This window comes from Canis lupus, chromosome 1 (assembly GCF_011100685.1).
Source record: "Canis lupus familiaris isolate Mischka breed German Shepherd chromosome 1, alternate assembly UU_Cfam_GSD_1.0, whole genome shotgun sequence".
Classification (NCBI taxonomy): Eukaryota; Metazoa; Chordata; class Mammalia; order Carnivora; family Canidae; genus Canis; species Canis lupus.
The window spans coordinates 95,420,440-95,439,965 of record NC_049222.1 but is presented as its reverse complement, the minus strand read 5'-3'; the positions used below and the strand labels follow the sequence as shown (position 1 = coordinate 95,439,965).

Sequence of the window (19,526 nt, the reverse complement as noted above, 5' to 3'; positions counted from 1 at the left end):
GGGTGTTTTTTTTTTTTTTTTTTTTTTTTTTTTTACTACGAATCATTAAATGAGTTCAGAAAGCAGAGTCCTCTCTGCCATCGCTTTCAGTGCATGCGAATGCTTTTCCCCAACCCGACTGGCCATTTCTCTCCCAACTTCACCTTTTCCACGGATAACCCAAACCCCAGGCGACGGGAGACACTTTCCGGAGCTCGGCGCTGACGCTCAGCGTCTCGCGGGTCCTCCAGCAGCATCCCGCGGGCGACGCTCGCGTCCCGGGCCCGCAGCAGGTGGAGCCGCGCGCGGTCGGGAGCCGGGACCCGCGGAGGCGCGGCGACCCCCGGGCACCCCCGCCCCCAGCTCCCCGCGCCGCGCAGGGGGCCGGCCGGCCGCGGTCCGAGCGCACTTCCGCCCGCCGCCGCCAGGGGCGCCCGGGGCCGCGCGAGCCCGCAGCGCGGGCGCGGGCGCGGGCGCGGGCGCGGGCGCGGGCGCGGGCGCGGGCGCGGGCGCGGGGCGGGCGGGGGCGGGGTGGGTGTGGCTGCAGGTGCGGCTCCCGCCCGCCGGCCGCGCGGGGCCGCAGAGCGCCGCGGAGGCAGCGCGACCCGGGCCGGGAGGGAGCGGGAGGCCAGGCCCGCGCGGAGCCGCTGCCCGACGCCTCGGGTCCTGGGGCGGGGGGACCATGGACCCAGCCGCGGGCGCCTTCCTCGGGATGCTCTTCCTTTTGTCTGCTCGGCCCTGGAGCCCCGTAGTGGCCGGGAATCCTTGTGAGTACGGCGCATCTCGTGCAACTTGCATTGGCAACTTAGGAATTCGTGTTTTGATCGGTAGCGAAGATGTGCAGGTGGGATCGCTGGCGGGGGCTTTTTGTCGGTTTGTTTGTTTTGTTTTGTTTTGTTGCTTTGAGAGGGAGACGTTTAAAAAGCATCTCCAAGTACCAGCGCCAAGCTGGGGTGGTGTGATCGATGCTCTTTCCTCCTGCCAAGTCCGAAATTCAGCAAGACCTGTATTCGACTTTTTTGTCTGGGAGCTGAATCTTCGTTGAGAAAGCTCAAGTTCTAGTAAAAGCTGAAACCCGGCGGGAGCATCCCGAGACGCGGAGAGTCCGGCGAGAGAAGAGCCTCCGATCGGGGCAGGCCAGCAGGCCGGCGTGGGCATTTATCTCCTTGCGGTGCGGATGCGTGCTGTAGGGAGCGTGTCAGTGGGAAGCGGCGGGTCCTGCAGTAGCGCACGCGTTTGCAGCGGGCGCTCTGCGCCATCCGGGGCCGGGGTCCGGGCGCGCCCGGGGGTGGGTGGGGTGGGGTGGGGTGGGGGGAGCTCCGCTGCGCAGCCCCCTGCCCTGGACGGAGCCCGCGACTCGGTGCCCGCACCTCGGGGGAAGCCGGAGGGAGGACAGCCTGCCTTCCCGGCTCTTGACGACTGTCCCTGCCCGCATGTTGTGGTGCGTGCGCTCCTGGTGCTGTAGGTTCACCGAGGCCCCGTGCATTAGGCTCCGGTCCTGGGCTAGTAGCGGCGCGTCTGCCCTAGGGAAGCTGCGGGCCGCAGGGACTCAGCCCACCTCGAGGTATTTGACTCTGAAAAATCCGAAAAAGTTCTAAGAGTGCTGTTCGGACTGAAGTCTCCATCCTGGGGCTTTTCTTTCCTTGAGGGCTTTTTAAAAAAAGTCCCTCCTGTCCTCCTTCCCTGCCCCATCTCCTTCAAGAAAAGGAATTAAAGCGCGCGCGCGCGCACACACACACACACACAGAGAGAGAGAAAGCAGGTGTAGGGCTTAGGACAAGCTAGTGTGCGTTTCCAGAAAGTAGGTAGCAGGCTTGCTCAGAAACTAACCCTGCTGCTGGGGATCCAGATTTAGCTCTTGGGGTCCCCACTCTGCCCTCCCTGGGAAGTTTGCTAAAGTGTAAAATTGTTACACCTAAAGTCACTCTCCTACTCATTCATCCATGGATGCCGCAGGACTGTGATGATTTTTGTGGTGTCATCATCTACTATCAGCTCATTTAATGCCATATTGGCATGAGTCACTCCTAAAAAAATGAGCCTTAATCTCCTTGGAGCAAATACTGCCCTGTGTTTCAGACGCATTTTTAATTTAGCTTGGTGTTGCAACTGCTCTGAATTCATTAAAACAGGGGGCATTTACATAAAATCAAACCCTTAGATCCTGCCATAGAGCCCTTGTCCTTTTGCTAAGAAATTAAAAACAACCACCACTAGATGATTTGCTGACATTAATAAATTGTAGAATGATTCAACGGGCTACTCTGAGGTACCATGAAAAAGTCACTGGAGGTCACTCGTACTTAAAGGAAACGTGGCTTCAAAAATCCTTCCCATGGGAGAAAGCAGAGTGCCGTGCTGCCTTTCTCATCTCCTTAGTTGTGATTACAGCATGTTGGCAACATCAGTCGTTTTGGTATTTATTTTCAGTTAGTATTTTACTGTCTGAAATGCACGGGGGGTGGGGAGGGTATCAGGTTCTTTCACACTGAGCATCCTTCTCAGGAGTCACATGCTCCGGGGTGCTGGGCGGCTGAATATCCGCGCAGATGCCCCTGTGGGAACCGGCTGTGTCTCCACGCTCAGTCCCTCTGGGGCTCTGGCTGATTCCCCAGATACTGTTGCTAGTTTTTGCTTTTCAGCCTCTATTTATTTGGGTGTATTTAGTCCTCTTATGAAAAAGTTCGATAAATTAAAAACCAATTTGCCTTGCTAAGGACGTTTTAGATACTAACGTTAAAGTCCTTGACCAGATCACCAGAAAGATGACACTCTTCAAGTGTCGATCGAGTACATATTTAAATGACATGGCAGATTTAAAGATTCATGAAGACCACACAAAATTGCCTTTGATAATTTTTCGGTAATTGCATCTGGCCGCCTCATTTGTAGCAGAAGCAGTAAATGGTGAAGGAGTCTCATGTCTACACGAGCTAGTTGGACCTGCTCAGTTTTTCTTTAACTCCTGCATATTTGGGAAGTGTGAGTTTTGTGTGCATACAAGCAAAGTACACCAACGTGTATTTACAATCTGTTATTACTAAGTCAAGGTGGGCAGGGTGTTTCTTGCTCTGCCCCATCATTTGAGAAATTCTAGAAGAGTTGGCCAGGAGTGTGGGATTTAAGCTACAAGCAAGAAATCACGAACATCAATATTGCTCAAGTGTTTTGTTGGCTGTTCTCCCCCAGACACCCCCCGCTTAGAGTTTTCAAAACTCAAATAATCCTTTCAGACAGAACTTTAAAATGAACAAAAATGAAATATTCTTGAAGACTAATAAGAAATTAATAAGAATTGTATATGAGTTAAAAAAAAGACAAAGATCTTCTCCCCAAATGGACCCAAAGACATAGTCACCTCTTTACAAGCAGGTTCTCAGTAGTAAATGGGTCAGCCAGGGGTCAGCCCAGGGGAGCGGGTGAGTTCCAGCCAAAGAAGTCCTGTCAAGGAATGTGACTTGCCTGAAAGATTTGACATCTCAGAGATTACACATGTGTGATATGAATCTTTTTAATCCGTGGGAAATTTTATAACAGGAAGATGATACACAGGAGGGAAAATGTGTCTAAATGGCCATGACCACAGGCTTGTTTTGTTGCTCTGTATTCTCTGTCTTTTTGAAGATAAAACAAGTTGCATTATCTAATATACAGCTTAGTATCTGATAAATATATATATATATATATTTTTTTTTTCCCTTAAAAAAATGTGAACATTCACCTGGTCTGCCTTCTAGAACTCTCTGTCCTGAGTAAGATGAGAGTGTTCTAATATGGATCTGTCCTCTTAAATAACTTAAGAAAGAAGTTGGAATATAGATTCCAAGTGAGAGCCCTGCTTTCTGGAAGTTGTTATGTAGGCTGTCGTTGGCTCCTTTACTTCCTAGCAAGAGCCACAAATGGAAGAAGGTGATAGCGCTTTGCTTTTAGAATTATTCTTGTGAATCCACGATTCCTTTGTGAATTCCAAGACCCTTTGGGAGGAAAAAGGGATGTAATCTAAGTATGAAAATGTCAACATTTTGATTGTGTATTTAGCGTCATAAACCTGTTTTCTGGATTGTGCATCGCTCTGAGGAGTTATGGGTACCCCCTCCCCACTTGGGAACAACACAACTGAAAGTTAATTCACAGCTGAATTATTTTCCCCATCCATGTAAGTAAAGTATAAGCTAGAAGTGAGAGCTGCTGCCCTCCTCCCATCTCTGCTGAAAAAGGACAGAAGCCTATGTTAGAAATTTCAGTCATTGATGGTGATTGTTTGATATAAAGGATGACATTTTTGCAGATCCAGGGATTTAGTTTAGTGAGTATGACTGACTTGTTCTCACTTTGTTAAGTCTCAATACTTGTAATTTTCTCTAGATGTTTCCTTATGATTCCTTCCCCTATCAAAAGTGCCCTTCTTGTTGCAAGAAAGAAAGAGATATTTCTGGCCCACTACAGGTGGGGCATACACTTTGAATTGCTGTTCTAGGAGTGATAATCTGAATTTGTTTTTATGTATTGACACCTGTTCTCTTCCCCCCTTAAATCCTACATCCATAAGAGAGATGTCTGACCATGACTTGGGGGTGTCGTTCAAGCCCATGTGCTGGCCATCATGGGAAACCAACCTATGGTCTTCATGTACTATGTAGTGCTTGACCTAGGCAATAAACACGCTTACACTTCAATTTGAAAATTTGTACCAGAGTTGAACCCTCCCTTCATTGGAGCCTTGGCTTCTTTATGTGCTAAAGCCTTATTGCAACTTCTTTGATGAAAGTGCATTAATATAATTCTGTAATAGAAATTATCATGCAGTATTATCCTTTTAAAATGTAAGTAACATACATTGTTTGATATAGTAGTGAGACACTTGTAGTGTATGAATTATCCTAACCTGGTGACATGATTAGCCTTAATAATTTGGAATAAAAAATATGCATGCATGCAGAACTTAGTAACTGGTTATAGTGCTATAATTGCTAAGAAGGATAAAATCACAAGAATTTGTTTATTTTTTTAGAGAGGCACACGTGTGGGAGGGGCAGGGGGTGATGCAGAGAATCTTAAGCAGGCTCCCTGCTTAACACAAAGCCCCGTGTGGGGCTTGATTCCATCACCCTGAGATCATGTGTGGCCTCAGCCAAAATCAAGAGTTGGACGCTTACCCAACTGAGCCACCCAGGCCGCCCATGAGCATTTATTTAAGTAAATGTGTTTGTCATATGTCTCTTCTCGAGGGTTTTGTTTTTTAGGAGTCTTGTTCTTTCAGTAGATATGGATTCTTGTAGTTATTTGCTAAGTGTCATCAAAATTCTTTATTGCTATTGAGTACTGAACGTACTCAATCTCCAGTCATGTCATGAGTGCTAAGAGGCTCCATATAGTCTGTAAAGGAATTTTGCCTTGATGAATATGGACTAACATCCTTCCAGGGTTTTAACTGGTTCAGGCTTTTCTTTGCCTCCATAACCGCTTTGTGTTTATCTAAAGTGAGTCCAGTCTTCTGAGTTAATCATCCTGGAGTATGAAGGGAGCCTGTCAGAGGGTATGCCTGTGAGCAGGTGGATGGGGAGTCCATTATTGATGTAGTAAAACATGTTAGGGAAAATGAGTGCAGGATATATGGGTACACGTTTTAGCAAGCACTGGAGCTCAGACTTTTTGGAAAGAACCTTCAACAAACCAGTAAACAAACCGTTATTTATAGTATTTGAATGCACCTCCCAGAAATACAGAGGTGGTGAGGAAACTTTTGGAAACAGGGAAAAAACAAAAACACATTCCCTCCAAAAAACTTATAAAGTCCATGGTGACTCTCAACACAAAGTGACAGGCGAGAACAAATTCTGTTCAAGCATACGATTTTGGGAGACTGTTTAAGCAAAAGCAAACAAAATGAGCCAAGGATATGTCATTAGTGACCCTCCCAGGCCTGGAAGGGGGTATTTTGGGGTGGGGACTGGAGGTCATGAAAATCTGCTTTGAGTTGATTTGGGAAAAAAAAAAAACACTCAAATCATGCAAAAGTACTTCATAAAGGACATAATCACTAACAGAAACATCTCAATTAACTGAGCAAATTTTAAGTTGAATCTTCTCCCTTAAGTCAAAATTAGACTTTGAATATAATAGTATAAAGTAGCTCAGACAATTTGGAAATGATAGATCCAAGAGTCTCTCCCCACTTACTTTTTAGAGGCTTGAAAGGCTTGGCTTCCACATACAAAATTCTTCAGAGTGACCTCTGCAAGGTGCCCACTCTACCTGCCACCTGTGGCCCACCGTGTGTGCCGATTGCTTTAGGCATTGGGTGCTTTGTGCTGAATAACCTATAAAAACTGAACTATTTATGTCAGCATATTTCTGAAAGGCATTAGACCAAAGGTAATATGTTCCTTCAAAATAGATATGCTTGTTATTCCTTGTTTGAGCTCTATGGCGTGGGATTACATGCTTTAGAATTGTCTTTTATCCGGTGTTAAGAAAAATTACACACAACTTGTAAATATTGCAAAAAGGAGTATGACAGTGTGACCTATTACCATTACACAAAGCATTGTTCAAGAGGCCCACATGATTGTTTAATTATTCAGAATAACGCCCCCATGGCTGACTTGGTCATTTACTGTTGATCACGGCTTAGACACTAAGATGTTACAGGTTGAATTGATGTTTTTTTTTTCCAGGTACAAATGGTAACAACGGAGCTTTTATTGCCTGATAGCACAGTAGTAGGAGAAAAACTGGTGTAATGTGTCTCTTCTGGGCAGTACCCTGGATAAGATACTCACGGTGGGTGTGTTAGTTATAGCTAACTCAGGGAGAGGAACATGGAAAAGTTTGCTACTTGAACTGGAAAGTGGAATTTTTCTTGGATGTGCCCTTCAGGGAATATGATAACCAGTGTGTCAGATACTGAAATTTATGTCAGCCCGAGTTTTATTGAGATGTGGCCTTTAGGGACCCTATCACTTGTGGTTCCATCAGCTAATTTAGTGATTGTCGCTCATGGAGAAGGGATTTCTGTGCCACATGTTCATTGGGCCACTGGAGATGGGGCTGGCGCATCTTGTTTGCAACCTGTGGTGGGTCGGTAACCTCGGGCAGCCCCTGGACGCTGTGGCTGAGACCTTGTGCCGCATCTGCTCCTGTCAGTGGCATCCCATTGCTTGGGGTGTTCAAGGCCCAGCAGAAGATTTCTCTGGAGCTTGTGAGCCAGCGGGGCAATTACAAGCTTGGATGACAGCAGGAGTGCCTGGCTGCCTCGAGACATTAAATTAGGCACTGCCGGCAGGACTCACGGTTCTAATTAGTTTTTTATTTTAACATCTATGCATCCCCAGGCAACCAGAGAGCTTGATAAAGTTGAGCTAAGTGTGCTGTTTCTGGGAGTGGTGAATTGACAGCAGGGGTGGCACAGTGACCTCTGTGTGCTGGGACGTGTGCTTGCGTGTCCTCAGGATGTGGATGGGGAGAGAGCTCATGGGGTTAGGAGCACCGTCAGTCATTACAAACCCAGGCTCACGGTGGCTGAGGTGGCAATCCAGTTATGTGGAATCGAGTCATTTGTCATCAACTATTGTACAAAATGGATATGCTCCAGTTTGGATTTCTGAGCATATGAGCAGTCAGGAAATCTGATATCCATCCTGTCCCAGTTGACACCGTTGCCTTCTCAAGCCTGAGGTGCTGTGTTCCCTGTCCTGGTATACAGCTGATCTGAACCCGCAGCCCCTACCCTATCCTGGTCCCTGGGAATAGTGTCCTAAAGATGGCAGGTAGAGTTTTCATCTAAAGGCCAGCAGATACAGGAGAAAGACCCCAATTAGCTTTAAAAAATAATGCAATAATTTGATTCAGCTCAAAGAAAGTCACTTTAATCACAACTTCTATTAAGGAAGAAAATATTTAAAGAACCAGGATCTATTTTAAGGTCTCAGATTTGGCAGATTTAAGGAAAATAATACATGTCAAAAAAAAAAAAAAGAAAATAATACATGTCTATAGACATCTGTTCAAATGGTTGGAGATTATCAAGATTATGGATTTAGCTTTACATGTGTTGTGTTTTTGATGTCTAAAACTTGCAAATAGGAGCCTGGCGACAGTAACAGTATTACAACATGAAAAGAAAAATGAGTAGCTGTGTACTGTCACCAAGCGAGCCTGCTGCTGTGTGTCTGTGATTCTGGGGCTTCTTTGCAACGTTGCGTTGATTCGTGGAAGTTCTGATAAGAAACCCCGTGAGCTTTGACATTCCAAAGCATATCCTTTTGTATGATGTAGGACGTGCAGGCATTGGTAAGAGTTTAAAAAACTGGAGGACTCAAGGAGGGTGAGTCACAGAGTTTAAGGTGTATTTTAGAGAGTTTAAGGGAGCAAACACCAAATTACTCTGTGCTTTCTTTTCTTTTTAAAAAATATTTATTTATTTGACAGAGAGAGAAAGAGCCAGAGGGCATGCGAGGGGAGGGACAGAGCGAATCTGAAGCAGACCCCACGCTCAGCATGGAACGTGACACGAGGCTTGATCCTACAACCTTGAGATAAATGACCTGAGTCGAAACCAAGAGTCCATTGCTCAACTGATTGAGCCACCCAGCTGCCCCTATTCTAGGCTTTCTTAAAGTATAAGGATAATTTCTGAAAAAAGTTTTTGCAGATGTGGAACATAGAGTTGGCAGATATCAGAGTAAATTCCTTGTTAGGGAAAGTCAAAGGATCTATTCTGAATTATAGCGCAAGGCGAAGAAAACAGTGTTGGTTTTCTAGATCATAATAATAAAATTGCGATAGTAAGAATTTACAATTCTTTGTCATGATGAACTCCTGCTCTACTTTAGCGAGCCTGAAAACCTGATCTTTGGGAAATTTACATCACTACCGATGTTTGATTTTTACACGTTCTAAGTTCTGTAAGTGGTGGGATTCACTTGCTGGAGGACAGGTTGCATATATACCTAGAAGAAAAAAGGGCCTTTCCCTTGTGAGTATTGTTGCAAGGTGAGGCAAGAGGGAGTGGGAGGCTAGAGTGCGCTTTAACATGAAAAAGACACCTAGGTCATTGATTGTGGCCCTGTTCTCCAGGGATGAGGCTGGACATTCCCCTGCATCCATCGTACCCTCATTCCCAGAGCCTCTATGAGCATCTTCCTCTTCCATCGTCTAGAAATGACTGACTGGGTTGACTTGCATGGATTGGGTTGGCCAGAAAGTTATCCCTCCTCCTTCACTGCTGCTGGTGGGCTCAGGACTGAGTGGGAGGGTGGCAGTGAGAAAGAGACAGTAGCACTGCCCACAGGAACGCTTCTCGGAACTCAGTGGTTGCTTGATTTTGTATGTAGACTAATAAGAAATGGCAATGTAAGGATTAGGCTACTGGCAAGCCCCTTCCAGCTCCAAGTGACAGAAAACCCAATCGAATGGACTTCCACCAAAAAGGGAATTGTCAGCGCACATATCATTTCATTTCAGGCAAGGATGGAGATGCTGTGCCGTGAGGGTTGGCCTCTCTTCCTCCTTCAGCTCTGGCTTCCCGTGTTGACCTGATGCTCTGGCAGTGTCCTGTCTGGCAGCCCCATGACTGAGGTCAAGCTGCCCAGCAATACTGCTGGAGAGGATGCTTTCCCCTCCCTGGACTTTGGCCCTTATCACTTTGAAGCAGGGAGCTCTGACTTATTTGCTCATTCCCTTATTCCAAGCTCCAAGAAAGCAGGGACTCCTTGAGGGGACAGGGGTGGTTCTGAGAGATAGTGGGCTGTTGACTAAGTAAAGAGGTGAATGATTCTCATTCCCCACACATCCAGCCAGATCTGCACATCTGACTTGCCTTGTCTCTGCTGTGTTGTGTGACTCTTCTTACCCAGGGTCTGTGACAGGAGGGGGTGGCCCTCTGGCTGACCAGGGGTGGAGCCAGCAAGTGACTGGACTTGGTCCTTGACCAGGTGCCTTGGCTGCATCATCTTGACAAGAAAGTGAAATGCGCCATCCACTTAGGTAATTAGTTTAACATCTATTATGAAAGCACTGGCTTTCATTCTCTTATCTGCTTCATGTAACAGATGGTTGGTTACGTGTATCCCTCCTTCATTAGATTTTAAAGTTCCTGAAAACAGAATCACATTTATTTGTCCCTACAGCTCTGCTGTTGGCACTCAGTGAGTATTTACCAAGAAAAGAAGAAATTAATATATGGAAAACATGCTATTTTGAAAGTATATGGAAGACATGGGGAATCCTCATGTGTGTTTTATGATCATTGTGCAGGTAGCCTAATAAAAAATTAATTTTTATGTGAGTATCCCTGAGCTCACCGTTTGTCCATGAAAAGATCCACTGGCTGATTTTGATTGTTTCCTTTTCTTTTCGTAGCAAAATGCATGACATAATTTCTGGCCTGAGGCTTTGATAGGAAGCATGGAGTATGTTGCAAAAGCTGCTGGGAGCCCCTGAGGGTGCGCTGAAAAGGCCAGGTGTCAGAGGCATGATCCAGGACCAATGAGCAGAGAAGAGAAGGCCTCTAGGCAGGGGCCATTACCACAGGATGTCTGTGTCTAGGGAGATCTTTGATCAAGTCTGAGCCAGGCTCCATATTCAGGGTCTGAATTAGAGGTGCCTGGGAGCATTGTGTAACTGGAGTTCTCCAGAATCCTGGTTCATCAACTAGAGGCTTGAAGCAGCGTGATCCAAGTGGGGAAGGCTGGCTACACAACAAGGCAGAGGTCAGGCAGGCAGACAGATGGCCATTGCACCTCAGTGTGGATGTCTAGGCCTGGACAGCCAGGAGGCTGAACTCATTTGAGTCACAGCTGTCTCTGGTGTGGCGGCCGTGGACTCTGTTTTGTAACTTGTTACGCCAAGAGGAAGCTCCCATTGTGGTCTTAGACCTTGACACCCTTGGTCTGGGCTGGGGGATTTCTGAGAACAAAACCAGTTGTTGTTACTGAAAATTTTTATGACGGGCTGGTTCAAGGGCATGATGAGATCTAAAGAATATCTCTGTTTTCTTTCTTTCTTTCTTTCTTTCTTTCTTTCTTTCTTTCTTTCTTTCTTTCTTTCTTTCTTCTTTCTTTTCTTTCTTTCTTTCTTTCTTTCTTTCTTTCTTTCTTTCTTTCTTTCTTTCTTTCTTTCTTTCTTTCTTTCTTTCTTCTTTCTATCTCTGTTTTCAAATGAAAATGGTTTCTAATTTTATTTTCAGAATTATATAGTGGGGCACTGTGGATGAGGACGATTCCAGCAGCATTCTTTCAAATAAGTAGCATAAAACTACAAAATTCAACAAATGTGGTGAAGTCATGGAACACACTTCCAGATAGGTGAGAGGGGGAGGTTAATTGCAGTATAGTTGGCATACAATGTGATGTTAGTTTCAGGTGTGCAAAGCAGTGATTGGACAACTCTCCACTTTATGCTATGCTTACTAGACGCATGGCTACCATCTGTCACCATACAACCCAGTTACAATACCAATGGCCATTCCCTAGGCTGTGCCTTGCAGCCCATGACTTCTCATTCTGTAACTGGAAGCCTGTACCTCCCACCGCCCTCCACCCATTTTGCCCATCCCCTCTGGCAACCACCAGTTTGTTCTTTGTATTCATGGGTCTCTTCCTGCTTTTGTTTTATTTTTTAGATTCTACCTATAAATGAAATATGGTATTTGTCTTTTCTGTCTGCCTTATTTCACATAGCATAATACTTCTAGGTTCATCCATGTTGTCACAAATGGCAAGATTTCATTCTTTTTTATGGTTGAGTAGTAGTCCATTATATATATATAATGTATATATAATAATGTAGTATATATAATATATAATAATGTAATATATATAATGTAATATATTATATATACATAATGTACCACATCTTCTTTGTGCCTTCTTTATCCATTCCTCTATTGATGGACAGTAAGGTTATGTCCATATCTTGGCGATTGTGGATAATGCTACAATAAACATGGAGGGTACATATATCTTTTTGAATTAGTTTTTAAATTTTCTTTGAGTAAATATCCAGTAATAGAATTACTAGATCATACAGTTTTTCTATTTTTAATTTTTAAAAGACGATTTATTTATTTATTTATTTGAGGGAGAGAGAGAGAACATAAACTGGAGAGGGGCAGAGGAAGAGAATCCCAAGAAGACTCTCCACTGAACATGAAGCCCAACACAGGGCTCCATCTCACAAAGGAGATTATGACCTGAGCCAAAACCAAGAGTCAAACACTCAACCAACTCAGCCACCAACTCAGCCACCAACTCAGCCATTTTTTTTTTTTTTTTTGAGAAACCTCCATACTGTTTCCATAGTGGATGCACCAATTTACATTCCCACCAACAATGCATGAGGGTTCTTTTTTCTCCACATCCTCACCAACACATGTTATTTCTTGTCTTTTTGAGTTTAGCCATTCTGATAGGTGTGAGGTGATATTTCATTGTGGTTTTGATTTGCATTTCACTGATGATGAGTGATGTTGAGCATCACTTCATGTGTCTGTTGGCCATCTGTATGTCTTCTTCAGAAAAATGTCTATTCAGGTCTTCTGCCCATTTTTAATCTGATTATTTATTTATTTATTTATAAGTTCTTTATATATTTTGGAACTTAAGCCCTTATCCGGTACTTGAAAATATTCTCTTACATTTAGTAGGTTGCCTTTTCATTTTATTGATGGTTTCCTTCATTGTGCAGAAGTTTTTTATTTGGTGTAATCTGGACTGTTTTATTTTTGCTTTTATTTCCCTTGACTCAAGAGATATATCTAGAAAAATGTTGCTAGGTTCGATGTCCAAGATTACTGCCCATGTTCTCTTCTAGGTGTTTCATGGTTTCAGCTCTCACATTTAGGTCTTTAATTAACTTAGAGTTTATTTTTGTGTATGGTGTAAGAAAGTGGTCTAGTTTCATTCTTTGCATGTAGCTGTCCAGATTTCCCAACACCATTTATTGAAGAGACTCTTTTCCCATTGTATATTCTTTCTTGCCTTGTTTGTGGTAGATTGATTGACTGTAATCATGGGTTTATTTCTGGGCTTTCTATTCTCTTCTATTGACTTATGTGTCTGTTTTTGTGCCAGTACCATACTGTTTGGTTATTATAGCTTTGCAGTGTATCTTGAAATGGATTGTGATACCTCCAGCTTTCTTCTTCTCTTTCAAGATTATCTTGGTTATTTAGTGTTTTGAAGTGCCATATAAATTTTGGAATTATTTGCTGTAGTTTTGTGAAAAATACTATTGGCATTTTTATTAGGATTGCATAAATTGGTAGATTTCTTTGAGTATATAACATTTTAACAATATGATTTTTTCCAATCCATGAGCATGAGATATTTTTTGGTGTCATCTTCAATTTGATTTATCAATGTTTTATAGGTTTCAGAGTACAGGTCTTTAACCACTTATGTTAAGCTTATTTCTAGGTATTTTATTCTTTTTGGTACATTTGAAAATGGAATTATTTTCTTAATTTCTCTTTCTTCTACTTTGTTATTTGTGTATAGAAGTGCAACAGATTTTTGATTATGAATTTTGTATCCTGTAACTTTATTGAATCAATTTATTAGTTGGAATAGTTTTTTAATGGAATCTTTAGGGTTTTCTATCTATTGTATCATGTCATCTGCAAATAGTGACAGTTTTACTTTTTCCTTGCCAATTTGGATACCTTTTATTTTTTTCCTTATCTGATTGCTATAGCTAGCACCTCTAGTACTATGTTGAATAATAGTGGCAAGAGTGGACATCCTTGTTTTGTTTCTAATCTTAGTGGAAAACCTCAGTTTTCCACAATTAAGTATGATGCTAACTGTGGGTTTTTCATGTATGGCCTTATTATGTTCAGGTATGTTCTCTTTAAACCCACTTTGTTGAAAGTTTTTGTTATAAACAGGTGTTGAATTTTGTCCAGTGCTTTTTCTACATCTGTTGAGATGATCATATAATTAGGGGTGAGGTAGTTTTGATGGGAATGCCTGGATGGGAATTCTGCTAGTCCATTGTGTGACCTTAAGTAATTTACTTATTCTTGCTGTGTCTCAGTTTATTCATCTCTAAAAAATACAAGTATAATAGTGACCTATCTCACAGAGCTGCTGAAAAGATTACATTAATTAATGTATGTAAATATTGCCCAAAACATCAAATCCTTAGTAAAATTTAGCCATTATGCTCCTGTTGATCTCAAGTATAAAATCAGAAATGTGACTTAGTCCATGATCCTGGGAGAATAATGAGATAGTCAATATTTTAAGGAAAAACATTTGTACTGTGCATTTTCATTATCCAAAATATTATCACTATAATGGAAGGTTAAGATAGTATTACATAATAAGAATATTAAAAAGAAGACTATAGTACAGTCTCAGAAACTTGTATAGTACATTGGTATGTTTTGGCTCTCTGTAATGTATCTCTGTAAATAATAAAGTTCCTTAGATTTAGCTCTTTGGATTAACTTGTCATTAACCAGTTTAATCTTAAACTTCTTTCAATTTTTTAATATATTTTTTCCATTAGCCAAGAAGGAGTCCCCAGATCAAGATAACATGCTCTTGCAACTGATATTACTTGTTATCTAGCTATTTTTTGGAAGTTTTCTAGGATATGTAGCATCTGGTCATCAACACAGATTGTTCATCTTTTATGATTGTTAAGTAAGTGTTAGTCTCCAAGCCAAACATATTTGCGTGTACTATGGGATGCAGTCTCAATTAGAATGGATATGAAGACACTAGTGTGGATCCTTAGAGAGGGGGCATTACTGCTTGATGCTGAAAGATTATGTTTAGTTAACTCTCTTCAATTTGTCTCTGTTCCCTTTTCTTCAATAATTCCAGCATTGACTTATTCAAATCCTCCATATCTCTGGGACTTTATAAGCTATATTTGTCTCCATGGTTTCCCTGTCACCAGCTTATCTCCCTCTAATCCATTTTATCCTACAGCCAAAGTAATTTTTCTTTTTTGTTTTTTTAAAAGATTTTATGTATTTATCATGAGAGACAGAGAGAGAGAAAGAGAAAGAGAGAGGCAGAGACACAGGCTGAGGGAGAACCAGGCTCCCTGCAAGGAGCTTGATGTGGGACTCGATCCTAGATCCCAGGATCACACTGTGGGCCAAAGGCTCAAACACTGAGCTACCCAGGTGTCCCCAGAGTAATCTTTCTAAAGATGATATTACTTTCTGTGGTAAAGCTTTCATATATTTTCTCACATCTCTGATTCTCTGTCTCTGTTTGTCTCTCTCTCACACACACACACACACACACACACACTCCTTGAAAGGTCCCTTCTCTTCACTCACTGCTTTCATCCCCTCCTTTAACTGACCCTGGACTACAGCCACCTCATTGCACTGGCATTCTTCCACCAGGGCTTTCACACCTCCTTCATCTTCCTCCAGTTCTGTCTCCTCATGTCTTGTCTTCCTGTTGAATGTGTTTTGCTTCTGAAATCATCTAGGCTCATGGATTCATGCCCAGGAAATACATGCTTACAATAAAAATAAACATAAAACATATAGGAGAGACAAAAACCATGAGGGAAAATCAGAAGAAATAGGAAACTGTACAATCAGATAAAAATAAATGTAGAAATTGAAATCAATTTAGAATGTACAATTTATTGCATATGTGTAAGGAAATAAAAAATGAGAATAATGTAAAGAATAACATGATCAAAATGGTCAAGCAGAATTGAAAAAGAACAGTGTTGAGAAGTGAAATTTGTTATCACTGGGGTAGAGAATTCAGTGGCTGCTGACATGGCAGATTAGACACAGGTGGAGAGAGGCTTAGCAAATTAGAAGACAGTCATGGAATAAATAACCAGTATGTTCCATAGAGAGACAGAGAGGCAGGAAATATGAAAGCCAGACTCAGGGGCAGGATGAAGAATGCAACAAGATCTCTGTATCTGAAGGAGTTCTGTAAGGAGAAGATATGGAAAGAAACACTTAAGAGAATCTATAGAAATTGCCCAGAATTGAAAAGTCACCAATATTTAGATTCAGGAAGACTCTCAAATCCATAGTAAATACAAATAAAAGGAAATTTCCACCCACAATAACACTTTATGTTGGAACTGTCAAACAGCAGAGTCAAGAGAAGCTGATAAGAACAGCCTGAGACAGGAATAACAAGCAATAAAAACAAAGACATGAACTGTTAAGTTTGTGAGACTGAATACTTGCCAACCAAGAATTATAGACTTGTTGACTTTATGGTTCAAGAATGAAGGTGAGGTAAAGTCATCATAGAAAAAATCAAAACCAAGAGTGTTAAAGACTAACAAACCTTCACTAAAGGTGTGTTAATGGATAAGTTTCACAAGAAAGGAAATGATTATAGAGGGCAGTATGAGAGGTGAGAATCTAGTAGTGTGCATATGCATATGATCTGTATGTATTCATTTGAGAGAGAGAGAGAGAGAGAGAGAGAGAGAGAGAGAAAGCATGAGCTGAAGGAGGAACGGAGGGAGAGCGAAAAGCAGGCTCCCCACTGAGCAGGGAGCCTGATGTGGGGCTCCATTCCAGGACCCTGAGATCATGACCTGAGCCAAAGGCAGACACTTAACCACCTGAGCCACCCAGATGCCCCACTAGTGTGCATATATGATTACACATTTAAGTAACTTTAAAGCTGTATGTATAACATTGGTGTGTAGTTGGTGGAATGGAGAAAGAGGACAAGATAAATCTATATGAACAACTGAAAATACATGGGAAGGGGTGATCAGACATAAAGCATTCTACAATTTTTGCATTATTTTGTGGAGGGAATTAAAATCTGTTTAATTGTAGGCTTTGTTAAATTGTTAACCAAAATGCAGTGTAAAATTTTAAGGAGGCCCACAAGAAGAATATGTAAGAAGATATGTAATAGGAAGTTTACATTCCAAACCAGTAGAATAAAAAAAAAAATGGAATAGGTGAGGGGCAGATTTCAATCTGTTCAAAAGAAAACAGAAAAAGAGAGGAGAAGAAAAGAAAGCTTTGGGTAAAATAGACAAATAAAATATAATGAAGTGATAAGGATATAGCAATTTGAATAAATTATTTCCAGCTTCTATTTTATGGGGATGTATTACATTGGACAGTAATATTCAGGCTTTCAAATACATATAGAATATTTACATTTTTACTTGACTAAAAAAACCCAGTTCCAATGAATTTCAAAGAATTATTAACATAAAAATAAATTTCCTAAAATTGAAAAAGAATAATGTGTTTCAATTACAGAAGCTCATGTTGTTCTGAGTTAAATAAATGGAGCACAATAATGGAAATTGTCAAGTGAAAATTGTGGAAATAGGGGGCCCCCCTGGGTGGCTCAGTCAATTAAGCATCTGCCTTTGGCTCAGGTCATGATCCCAGGATCCTTGGATCGAGACCTGTGTTGTCGGGTTCCCTGCTCAGCAGGGAGTCTGCTTCTCCCTCTCCCTCTGTTGCTCCCCCTGCTTGCATGTGCTCTCTGTCTGTCAAACACATAAATAAGATCTTTAAAAAAATTGTGGAAATGGGAAAAACAGGGAAACACAGTCCCGGTTTTGGTCACCAAAGATAATGATGTAAGCTGATTTGCTATAATGGAATAAGAGCTTATTTGACTTCTTCAGAGCTGTAAGATCAGAAACAAAAGGAAAAGCAGAAATAAATACACGTTATGAGGGAAAATAACTTTTTCACTAGAAATTTACAGTCATGAGTAGGGAGGATGACAAGGGAGAGTAAGCTCTTGCTAATATTCTTTGGGAAATAAGTAAAATTTCGCCTTAGGCATTGTTCAAAAAGTAGGATTAAGCATTGTGTTAAAAATAGAAGGATAATCAGTGGAAAAGGAATTAAATATGATATTTTGCATGCTGTTCAAAATCGTGCAATTTCCTCCTCTAGGAAAAAGTCATGTTTTTCTGTTTCATGTTTTAATATGATCATACGTTTATTCATTCGTCTCTGATATTGAGAGTATTCATGATAAAACAAAGGAAATATGTTTATATTTGAGAACAGGTGAATGGGATCCTTTAAGTGTGTAGGAATTTTCATCTAATCTCCTTTTCTTATGGACTGCTGTTAGAGTTACAGCAATAACTCTAAGTATGACATTTGGCATCATGGGTGGATTTGGGTGGCACAATTTAATTTGTGCTCGTAACACTTTACTAGTATACTTATGAAGTTATTAAGTTTCAGCAATTATTGCTGATAAATTACGGAGACCTTTTTTCTATGGCTGTCTGAAATCTTGAGCTATTTCCCGTATTTTAAAATAGAATAAGACATCGGATTTTCTCATGCGTTTTTCTGTTAAAATCTAGAGTTCCCCGAGGTTAGCGGATTTGTATCTTTTATAAACTAATTTTAAGTTCTGTGGTCTTATATAATGCTTTTGCGGTGCAGATATAGAGTCAGGTTTATAAAAGAAAAGGCAGTATCTATACATGGTATCATTCAGCACATGCTGTGAATTTTAAATTTCTACTTGCTGCTGAACATTTATACATTTCCCCTTCTTTTTGACATGAGTGCAATATATCAGCATGGCTCGGAAGGTTAGTAGAGGAGTAGGAAAAACCCACCCTCTGCGGGTAAATTTTTTAAAGAAATGTTTAGTTACACCCTATGAAAATTACAACAAATAGATATGTTATCTTTATAGATGTGTCTAACGAGATATCTGAAAATGTACTACTTTATTCAATGGTAATCTAAGTTTGCATTTACTTGATATACGTTTACGCACACACACACACATGCATACACATGCTTCCTAAAAATGATTGGATTTTCCACTTGTGTAACAGCAGTGGCCTCTAGTTTTGAATAAACATGAACAATTAAACAAAATGATTGTTCTATGGAAATTTTTTTGGCAGAGACCCAAGTTTTCAGTGAACTGTTACCATTTAAATTTAAATAATTTTTAGGTAAACATTACATTAAACAGCAATGCTGCAGCGTACTGGCACCTCAGCGGGTTCTACCAGAAAATACTACACTGTGAGTGAATGGTTGAAACTTTAAGTATCATCAAAATTCCGGAAGATAACAAATTCCATAATATAAAAACCCTCCTTTGTTCCCTCCTTGTATTTGTATTCCTCCTTGGAACTCTACAGAGAAATTACTGCCCTGTGTTTTTCTCCCTTCAACAAAATGGAAAAAACCCCAGCATTTTGTGGAAGGGTCATGAACAAATAAATACTCGTGCTTGGAATGGATTGATTGTACACGCTGCCACCAACTACGCACCTGTTTTGAACAACTATCCCTTGTTGACTCTCAGAAGAAAGAAGGGAGGCAGAGAGGAAGAAAGGAAGGAGAGGATGGGAGGGAGAGGGGAGAGAAAACAAAAGGCAAGTGAATCCAAATTACAAAACAAAGCTTGTGGCCAGACTTTCATCTGCAGTCCCAAAAGCTTTTTGAAACCTCCAGTTGATTATTTAAAGCACAAAATACACATTTCTTTGCAATGGCATGTATTCTGTTTCTCATTCCTATAAAGCAGTGAGTCTTTAGCTTGGGAATATGTTAGTTATTTTGTTTTTAT

General features: G+C 41.4%; 1 protein-coding gene across 2 annotated transcripts in view; it reads left to right on the top strand.

The window, feature by feature from the left end:
* The first annotated feature begins 574 nt into the window (after window positions 1-574).
* The window catches only part of LOC609770 (contactin-associated protein-like 3), a 190,422-nt gene continuing 171,470 nt past the window's right edge, over window positions 575-19,526 (top strand). For both annotated transcript variants that reach the window (XM_038527282.1, XM_038527281.1), the window contains exon 1: window positions 575-746. In XM_038527282.1, the coding sequence (XP_038383210.1) occupies window positions 662-746 (85 nt within the window). In that variant the 5' untranslated portion in view covers window positions 575-661. The remainder of the gene's footprint in view (window positions 747-19,526) is intronic.